Source organism: Typha angustifolia, chromosome 11, assembly GCF_048772165.1.
Source record: "Typha angustifolia cultivar Huaian chromosome 11, ASM4877216v1, whole genome shotgun sequence".
Taxonomy (NCBI): domain Eukaryota; kingdom Viridiplantae; phylum Streptophyta; class Magnoliopsida; order Poales; family Typhaceae; genus Typha; species Typha angustifolia.
In genome coordinates, this window is record NC_133249.1 from 1,615,187 (window position 1) to 1,625,901 (window position 10,715).

Below are 10,715 nucleotides of genomic sequence, written 5' to 3' on the forward strand. Positions count from 1 at the left end.
TTTGACTCAGCAACAGAAATTTCATGTGATAATGGGTGAGAATTGATTACCCTCCTAACCAACTAAATGCAATAAAGGTATCTCCTCAGGTTGTGAACATAATCATCTTAACATATATAAATGAACCTAGTCTTATGAACCCTTACTAAGAAAGATATCACACAAAGTAAAGGTTAAAAAGTCTCTGACATAAATCTATTCAATCAGAAATTCAAATGTGGCATGTATTTGAGTAGTGTTTGCCATCTGATAATGCCATATAAAAATAAATACAGACTCTGTTTACATTATAAAGGAGACTGACTGACTGCTATAAATTAGATTGCAGTGTTCTTCCACATGAACGCCGTCATAAATAACTGCCTGGAATGAGGATTAATTTCAGCATCTGGTATCTAACCATATATACATTGATTACGATATTGCAGCTGTTGACGATCATTCAAGCAAAAGAAGCAGTAAAACGGTATCCGGATTCTTGGTGCCACAAGTTGTTTCAATCACAGCGGGTCGATGGTGTGGAACGATAACTCATTTAACACTTCTGTATAGGCTGTCAATCACGCTCTGCAGATTGAATAAAGTCAGAAATCACATTTAAAAATTATCAAGAATCAAACATTATGTTGCTACGGTGTGCCTCTCATCTACACAAGATTATTCATTAGCTTGGCAGATTTCTTCTACAAACTTTCAAATGTAACTGGATTGAGCTTCAAGATTGACATTATCTACCTTTGGCTCTCCCAGATTTTCAACTTCACATACTTAATTTATTGAGAAAAAGCGTAGAGGTACCTGATAATACTTGAGCAGTTGTGGCCGCTTCTTTTTGTATGTCGGAGTAAGCAGATCGCGCTCCATGTCAAATGGCACAGGATCAAGATGAATGGCTTTCACGAACTCAAATCCTTTAAGCTGCCAGAACATGAACAGGAAGGCAGTTATCTATTTCAGATTCTTTGCAGGCTCATTATAACATGAAAAGAAACAACATACTTAACTTCAGATTAGCAAACTCACCTTCTTTTCTTTCCCAGTCTTTGCAAGTTCCCCCAAAATGTATTCTTTTGCTTTAGGATTCTCACATAGTGCAGGAAAATCCCCACTTATACCATTTGTTTCAGCCCAATGCTCAAGAGCTTGTTTATTGGGATTAATTACCGCAATAAGGTAAGACTCGAAGCTATTTCCATAAATCCATATCTGCGACAACAATTTTTTTAAAAAAATTAAAAAGAGGATTAGGAGAATGTAAATGGACTATAATATGCCAATCATAGAACTCCAAAATTTACAGGAAAACTAGCAAGCAACTAAAAAGCAAAGTGAGTTACACATGGAGTTATTGACTAACATGTCTTGCACAAGATATATCTTTTTCCTTTCTCAGCTGAAAGATGCTGCTGGAGATGGTTTCTTTTTCAGAATTTACATATTTAGGAAACAGTAATATCTATGATCTATGTAAATCACATAGACAAGTAACAGCAAAGGGCATAGAAACATTTTTAGACTGTCTGTGAAACGGTTAGCTCATAAAAGACATTAGGTAGAGATTCTTAATACCAAAAGGATCAACTTTCCTAATGAAGACTATTGCAGATGCAATTAAGTAATTCTTTCTCCAATGACTCCTGGTCCAAAAAATATACCGAGTCAATATCAGGAACAAGACCATAGATGTTCTCCAAATTTTCAACTGCGACATATTCTCCTTGTGAAAGTTTAAAAATATTCTTCTTCCGGTCAATGATTTTCATACTTCCACTTGGCAGCCATTCACCAATATCCCCTACAAATAGAGATCATAAAACACACATCAGATGATTCCAATTGAAGAGAAGAAACATAAGTGGCAAAAAAGAGATGCACCCAGGTAATGAGACAGATCTATGACTAGAATCAAAATTTTGTTAGAAATTGCTATTCCCTTCTTGAAGCCTACAATGCTTAAACGTAAAGCAATGCAGTCTTAAACATATTATCATTTGATGTAACCAACATAAGTACTAAAGTCTACACAGGTGAAAAATAAGTTGCTTTTGATTGAATTGACCAAGCTAAGCTAAAACATCTCTAGAGAAAAGTGTTCTGCCTTTTATTTCTCTTCATTCTTTTTGATACAGCTCACCAGAAAGATATTACCGGACAAAAACTTGGGGTAGCATTCCCCTTATCTAGCCATAATAGGACCATCACCACAGAGATCTACAGCATAAACTGAGAGACATAATAAAGTTTCTCGAAAGTTAGAGATTGAACCCACAAATCTTTACTATGGTACCTGATCCAATCCAAGTCTACGGATTTCTGGATACAAAATAATTATCTTTGTGTCTGATGTACCATAAAAGCATCCATAGTAGGTATATCATGAAAAAGACATTACCTGTGTGGAACCATCCATCAATCATTACCTCCTTTGTGAGGTCTTCACGTTTGTAGTAGCCCGAAAACAAGGTATCTCCCCTGATGCAGATTTCCCCACGAGGAGTATCTGATAAAGCATCATATCCCATTTCAGGAACAGACTCCAAGCGCACATCAACGTTTGGTACTGGAGGGCCTACAGATCCTAACATAGACATGTCATTTGGCAGTGACACAAACGTCCCTGCACAGGTCTCCGTAAGACCTGAAAACATGAAAAGCCATCAGTAGCAGCTAAACAATATGCAACATAACTGGATCTGAATTGAAGCTAAAGTTTTAGTATATTCGCATGCATCAAAAATTATTTTAACAAAAACACATTGATCATTTAATAGAAATAAATTAAAATTAAACAAGATTAAAGATAACCAAAACTCGTTTATGTCACACATGATGCTATTTATCATATCATATGTCCACTCTTCACCACTTACTTTTAGAATCTAGAAAGTTTTCAAAGTAATAATACCAGAAGCACAATATTGTTTCAGATAAATTATAGAATCAATGACAATAATAATTCAATATATGTTTGAATGGGACTTCCCAGATTCAGTTGTGTAGACTGCAGGTTACATACCATATCCTTGTAGAACATGAGCACATGTCACCACACGTAAAAATTGTTCAACATGATTCGCTAGAGGGGCTGCTCCAGATAAAATAACACGAACTCTTCCACCTAGTCCTTGTTTTACCTAAGCATATATGAGATTGAGTTATATAAACCAAGCAAAATTGCTGGAAAGACTACAGCTGGACAAATTAAGGAAGCTGTTTCCTCTCATTCTCAGTTACCTTATTAAAAACTATCTTATCACAAATTGAAGCGGCTTCATCATGCTTACTTCCTCTCAGCATGTTACGTTGCTTGCTGAAAAAAATTCAAAGGATAATAATAATAATTCACAGCATAGACATATATAATTACTTAATTAGAGAGAAGTTCAAATTCACAAGAATAATTACATCTGTCTTAGCAAACAAAATTACGTCGCATGAAATAAATATCAATGTCCCAGCACACCATGATATAAGGTAAAGGTCAGATTATATAGAATAAGAACCACACATATAGATGACATTTATAAAAGTGCCAAACTGAAGATGAATTACAGTTAGTTTTTTTAGATATTTTACACAACTTACTAATTGTAAGCAATGCTAAACAAGGTCTGCTTCAGAACACCTCCAGAAGAAATCTTATCTTGCAGTCCTGAAATAACATAGATACACAATAAAATATCAAATCTTACTGATTAATTAACCACATGATTTAAAGTTAAAATTATACTTGAGATCAAAATGTTATTCAGAGTGGAAGAAAAGAACACAATGGTTAACTTCATGTGTAAACAAAAGGTTACCTTTTCTATTTGTAGTTTGTGAGCAAAATAATTTTGTATGTCTAGAGCAATAATGTAAAGTCATGGCACTAGTCTTGATGGAGTTATTGGGCTAATGCATTAAGGAAAAAGTTGGGCCATTCTGAAGGACTGTTTTTGGAAAACCTTGGATGACCGTATTTGGAAACCTTTAGTTCATCTTTAATAACCTTTAAAGGAGATTTTGGAAAGATCTTTTTTCTATTGGAAAGGGGTGGAGGAGATTTTAGTAAAACCTTTTCCTATTGGAGGAAGGGTTCTTCACCTATATAAGGAGTAAAAAACTATTGAATCCCTTACTCTCCTAGAAACTCTTTACAAAATCTTACGGAGGGGCTTTTTCACATAATAATCCTAGGAATTTTATTGAGAAAGTGGAGACTACTTTTGTTCAAGATCTGCTTCATTGTCGAAATTACAATGTGAAGATCCTAGATATTCTACATATATCCATCTACATCAATCTCTCAAGAGAGTACTGAGACATGGGTTGTTCAACTCTGTGGGCTTTAGCATAGTTAGTAATTTGGTACACTAAGAATAATTCACTATGGGATCTAATATGTAATAACAACTTCAACCATTAGCCACAATGTTGGGCGGGAGGGCAGGTTGTAATTATATCTTGTATTTATATTTGATAGTGCATTGAATTTGACCCATGTAGAGAATTCGTAGTTTTTTACCCTTAATTAAAAGGGATATTTCCACATTAATTTTTTTTGCATGTCTTGTATTTGCATAGTTTTCTTCATCGTGCCTTTCGCATATTATTACTGATTTTGATTTTAACTATCTTCTAGTTAGATTTCAATATATCACTGAGACCTCCGAATTGAGTTTTCTAATTTTTATCTCCTTACTGTACCGATAACATTTGATTGATTAAGTTCATCAAGATAAACTAAGATATTTCCTTAAAGTGCATATTTTGCTCTCAAAACTAGGTCAGTTCTAGCGCACTACACTACGAATAAAAGGCCCTACAGGAAGCTTCAGCATTGATGCAAGTCATGCAACAATTCATACAAGTGCTCTCCACTTAAATATTAGACCCTAAACCCTAAACTGAACATTTTACTATCAAAATTAGGTCAGTTCTAGTGCAAAATACTTCAGATTAAAGGCCTTACAAGAAGCTTCAGCAGTGATGCAAATCATGCAATAATTCATACAAGTGCTCTCCACTTAAATATTAGGCTAAAGTAGCTTGACCACCTATATATAATTAAATCTCTACTATTATGACATGTGAACATTACTAGAAGGGCCAAACATAAATTAATAAGCTACTCTCCTAAAATCAGGCTAGTAACAATTTGCAAGCACCTAACCCAATACTAAGAAAAATGGGCTTGTGCTACGACATCAGTCCACAGAATTTTCTGTCATATAAGAACTAAGAAACTTATTGAACTTGTGGAGTTGATTGTTTCTTTCTGTTATACAGTTTCAGAGGATAAGCAAGGTCAAATAATAAAGGAAAGCCTATTAATAAGAAAGAAGCTAAATTTCTTCTTACAGTCACATTTAAGCAGATGATTGCATGCATGAATATTGACCAGAAATGTACTAGGACTTCTCCTATTGAAAAAACTTAGAAAGTCCCTCAACTCAAAGACCGAAAAATATTCCAGAAGAAATACAAATTTATTCATTAACAAGAAGTATACATGTACCTTTAATTGATTGAATCAACCACGGATTTTTTCTTTACCTTTTTCTTATTTTTTCCCATTTGTACTGAGTTGGAATTCCTCAATTTTAAAAACATTTACCTGTATAGATTCGTTCAAGCACACGTGGAACAGCACAGAATATTGTTGGTTTCAATTCTCCAATGTCTTCAACTAATAATTTGACATCCTGAAGATAAAAGTTCAAAATAGTCGTCAAGCGGTTTATGTTCATATGGCAAAAAAGGAACATTTAGCATTGAAGCTCACCCCACGCCAAAATCCAATTGAGGCACCATGGAAAATGAACAACTCTTCAATCACCCGATCAAAGATATGTGCAAGAGGAAGATAAGATAAATAAACATCATCTTCAGTCAACTGTACTTAGCCCCATGAGAGAGAAAACAAAGAACATATAGAAGTATATCAGACCACAATTAAAACCATCCAAATAATAATTATTGAGTAGCCTACAAATAATGGTGCTGGAAAAAGTTACTACATGTTAGAATGAATCATAACAATAATTCACCTGCTCATTCACGTGATTGAGCAGAAGATCCACACCAGAAATAAGAGTCATGATGCCCCCATTGGAGATTATTACCCCCTTGGGGTCACCAGTTGTTCCACTTGTATACATGATGGTACATATATCTTTCTTTTCCTTAACTGGAAGATCGAACTGCTGATTAACACCCTGTAGGTAGGATAACATATGAACATAAATTGTGTGGTGTATCAAGTAACTTTAAATTGTATTGGATAACAGAGAATAGGTTCAATCAAATATTGCAGACTGATCTAAAAAATTCAAATGGCACATGAAGCTATAGAAAGAGCAAGATATTAGTTCATCCAAAGTTTCATTCCATTTGTTCACAACTTCACATCAAATATAAACTGTAGTAATTCCACGATCCTTATAAAATGCATGATAGAGCCCCTCGCACAAAGATCCCTAAGTATGATATTCGTATAACAGTTCAAGTTAGAGTATCCAACATCAATCGCAGAAATTCTGCCTCCAAGACCTAACTATAAGATAAAGAAACAAAAGAAAGATGCTCTTACCAACAGTAGAAATTCATTCCATGAATAGATTGTCAAACCATATTTCCCAACCTCTTCTCTCTGTTCAGGGTCAACCTTGCCAAAACTCACAATTGCTGCACACAAGAGATGGCTGATATCAGAAAGTATCTATATGGGTGAGTTTAGATAAAGTGATAAACCATATGTGTCTTACTTTTCAAGAATTTGGTTGAATTTGGAAAGGTCTTCAGCACCTACGAAATTGGAAGATAAGTTAAAAGATTGTAACAACGAAAAGACAAAAAGAAGTTATTAAACACAGTATATATTTAGCTAGATTAACTTGATTGCAATAAATCCTTATAATCCTCGACCTAACCTTCAAGAGGTTCAGATGAAGTGAACTAATCTTACATATATTTGACGTCAACTAATTAACAATTGTATCTTTATCTAAAATAAAACAAATAATGTTTGTTGGTCACATATGATATGGACATATCTATCACGCATGCTTATAGTTTGTATCTACCACACATGTTAAAAAGGCTCTCGACAGAGTGCAAATGACTTTTAGCATAGATTAATCGCTGATAATATAGAGCAAATTAATCTCAGACAAAATAAGATCCCAACTTCAGAGTGACCAGGCAAGATGAGGCAAGAAAGCCTACAGTAGCTACTGCAGTACAAGCAGTAACGTCAAACACATAAGAAAAGAGTGGACCTTAGAAATTCTGATAATAGTGTGAAAAAGATCATATTAGATTGTGACTACATAGGAAAGGTACTTTCAGATAATGCTGTAAATGTTCACATGAGAAAATGATTCTACTTTACAGAACAGAAACTTAGTATATCTTACTAAATAAATATACAACTTTGAGGTCCATCTTTTGAGCATAAAGTAGCACCAACTTTCAGGTCCAAACTTAGTATATCTTACTAAATAAATATACAACTTTCAGGTCCATCTTTTGAGCATAAAGTAGCACCAAATTTCCAAACTAGATTAAAAGTAATATATTACAACAACAAGCCATTAACTCCAAAACTATTTGGGTTCAGCTATATGGTTCTCTCCCATTCAGCTATATATTCTGTTGAAAGGAATAACATTAATGTCTAATACAGTAACATCTTTCAAGAAAAATCAAGCTTTTCTATGGAAGGCATGAAAGGTACCTCTCCAATTTTTTTTTCCTCCACAAAAGCAATTTCAACTTCTGCATGCAATAGAATGAATTCAACTGCACCCGCACCTATAGCCAAGACAAAAAATCAAGCAGCAAACATCCCATCAAATTCAGATTCTAAGATTAATTTCCCTGGTGATAGTTAAGACTTAAGACTTCCAATGAGGCACATAAGCTAACATCCTTGGAAAGACTCTGTATGCAACCAAGGTGATTGACGTAACTCGGAATAAGAATAGTCTTGTCATGGCATGGACTGCCTTGTCAATTATCATTAGTTATAAATGGTGATTTTATCAACATGGTATGTACCAAGTGGCATAGCTAGCATATCCCTGTCCTGAGTAGACTGATCTGATAGCCATGAAAACCTGCACTTGTTACATAGCCGACTGCAGGCCAGCAAAACTGCATGGCCAGATACTCGATAAGGGGACTATCAAGACACTCACATACACTGAATGTTGATAAAGCATGGGAAATGTATATGCCAATAGCCATGGCTCACATGACTGGTATGTCCACCCATGCTTAAAAATTTGCTTTATGTATTGTGCCTTCTGAGAATACACAGTATATGAAAATCCATTAAAGGAAGGGAAAGATACATACCAAGAGTATCATACAAGGGAACACAGTAAATGCCATAAGCATTGCAAGCCTGCAGATGACATGGAGAATAACAAGGGGAAAAGTGAAAATCACAGCACCATTAGGAATGATTTCTTCAAAAGTATAACAGTAATGAAATATATGATAGTGTAATGCATCATAGTGGAGATTAAAGATCAAGACTCCTAAAAGATTGAAATTGCAAAGGCAGTAACAAAACCATAGACTTAAGAATCATGGTCTAACCAAATGTTCTAAACTAAGAAAGTTGCACATAAAGTGGATTGTACCTGCATACTAATGATCCATTCTGGACAGTTAGCACCATAGATACCACAGCGGCCTCCCTGCAAAGGAAAAATTGAGAGCTCAACCACTGATTTCATCAAATTGATTTTAGTTTATAGTTCACTTCAATAAACCAATGAATGGCACTGAAGAAACCGGCCCTTCACTATAACAAGGAAGCTTTAGCTTGGCCACACCAACTACTTCAGATTTCAGACATTCGAACAAAACACATGATAGGGATTTGAGTTTGCATGAAGAAAAATAATAGAAAAGGAAGGACAGCAAGTGTCTATCATTAGAATTACTAAGTCTCAAAAAAACAGCAACTCTTGATCTACCACTAAAAACATCTGTTATATTGACATCAATAGAGCTCAGCTCATCAATAAGTTATTAATCCATAAGATGCACACCTAGTCATAGTTAAAGCTATAGTGACTTACTGATCGCTTGGTTGCAGTAATCTGGGTTAGAAAAGAAAAGGTACATTTATCATCATATGACATTATACCAGTAGACAGAACAGCAGGGTGTGCACAAGCAGCAATTTTTGCCAACAGAAAATAAAAAAATCAAAGGTCTATTTACCCAAAAGTGAAGTATGAATAAATGTAATATATTATTTTATTTCCATTATTCCCCATTTTGAATAAATGTAATTTATCAACTATATATCTTTCTTCCAGTCACACAGCCTACCTTCTTAAATAGACAGATCGAAATATCAACAAATCCAACAAAATCCATAGTTCTTACCTTATCGATTCCGCAACTCCGGATGGAAGCGCCAACTTTCATCACATTCTCATGCACTTCTTTATAGGTCATCCATACATAATTACCGGCCTGAATTAGAAAAGAAAAAATAAAGAAAAACACAAAGACCAGTCCAAGTCAAAAGTCAAACAAGGCATGAATATATAATATTATAAATGAATATTTGACTGAATCAATTAAGGACGAATCATGCACCTTCCCATTAACAATCTCTCGGCGACCAAGCATCCTATTATTTGGGTACTTTTCCACGGACATACTGCAATCACAAGTAACATAAAAAAAAACAATTAGGAAAAAAGTAAAATAAACTTGATCTAAAAGATTTCATAGACACTTAAAAGATCGAAACTTTCAAGTAATTGCATCAAATAAAGGACAAATACAACAGAACCCACTAAGATTTGCAACCAGGAGACAAGACCGACACCTTGAAATCAATCCAAAAGATCTCCAAATACGAAAATTTCCGGCGAGAAGATCATAAAATCTATAAACATATACTACGCTTCGTTTCTTTCACTATAAAACCAGATGCCCAGAGAGAAAGTGGAACGAGATCGAACCGGAACACATCCCAGCAACTATTGAGGCCGGGGATTGGCGGCGGGAACCCGTCCTTGGCCAATAAGCTCCGGTAAGTGGCGCCCACCGATGGCTTCCCATCGACGCCCTCCCTTCCCTTCTCCACCTCAATCAAGCACCTCATCTTTCCTTCCAACAACTTATTACTCCGTCCCACTTTAGCCGACTCGTAGCCTTAAATAGACGGGTGCTGCATAATTTTCTCATATCACGACTCTCAATAAAAACAAAAACAAAAAATAAAATAAAAATAAATATCTGGCCTTTTCGTCACCAAAACAAATTATATTAAAACAAATCTAACCTAATAAAGTATTATATCGCTAGCTGGCAGAGCCGCATAGGAATTTTGCTGAGCTAAGCGTGGAATTTAGACGCGGATAAAGTGGCCCCTAGTGGAGCAATCGTGGATTTACTCGGTCCCTGTTTGTGTCGATCCGTTTCTTTCATTCTCTTTTAAACAATTGTTACACCTTGCCAATAGAACTCTTAATCCACCTAAGAAATTCATTAATTAGAGCCGTTATTTCTTAAGCATATTTGACCTTCTCTCCTCTTATTAAGCATGTTAACTATTCTCTCATCTGCCCTAGGATAAACTTCTTTCACCCTACAAAGCATTTCGATAGTTTCATAAAAGAACTAACTTTTCTTAAACTAATATTTGCATGGAACTCTAGCATGATAAGACTAGCATCGCCGTCGTTAATGCCCCTCTA

The 10,715-nt window shown here is 35.1% G+C and overlaps 1 protein-coding gene across 1 annotated transcript; it reads right to left on the bottom strand.

The window, feature by feature from the left end:
* Positions 1-167: 167 nt before the first annotated feature.
* On the bottom strand, positions 168-10,148 carry LOC140769781 (long chain acyl-CoA synthetase 4-like). The gene is made up of 19 exons (XM_073110649.1): positions 9,978-10,148; positions 9,607-9,670; positions 9,391-9,480; positions 8,634-8,690; positions 8,344-8,392; positions 7,721-7,797; positions 6,750-6,789; positions 6,575-6,669; positions 6,033-6,200; positions 5,768-5,878; positions 5,600-5,687; positions 3,586-3,652; positions 3,235-3,310; positions 3,017-3,134; positions 2,393-2,638; positions 1,656-1,795; positions 1,024-1,206; positions 799-918; positions 168-567 (listed from the first exon to the last, which is right to left on the bottom strand). Exons 1-19 carry the CDS (start codon positions 10,118-10,120, stop codon positions 532-534), a joined length of 1,968 nt encoding a protein of 655 aa, XP_072966750.1. The 5' UTR covers positions 10,121-10,148; the 3' UTR covers positions 168-531.
* Positions 10,149-10,715: the final 567 nt, after the last annotated feature.

Bases quoted from the DNA above. Each gene is read 5' to 3' on its own strand.
- LOC140769781 (XM_073110649.1), bottom strand. From the start codon at position 10,120: ATGAGGTGCTTGATTGAGGTGGAGAAGGGAAGGGAGGGCGTCGATGGG. The intron at 919-1,023 runs GTGAGTTTGCTA...ATGTTCTGGCAG, and splicing joins AGACTGGGAAAGAAAAGAAG to CTTAAAGGATTTGAGTTCGT. The intron at 568-798 runs GTACCTCTACGC...TTCAATCTGCAG, and splicing joins AACTGCTCAAGTATTATCAG to AGCGTGATTGACAGCCTATA.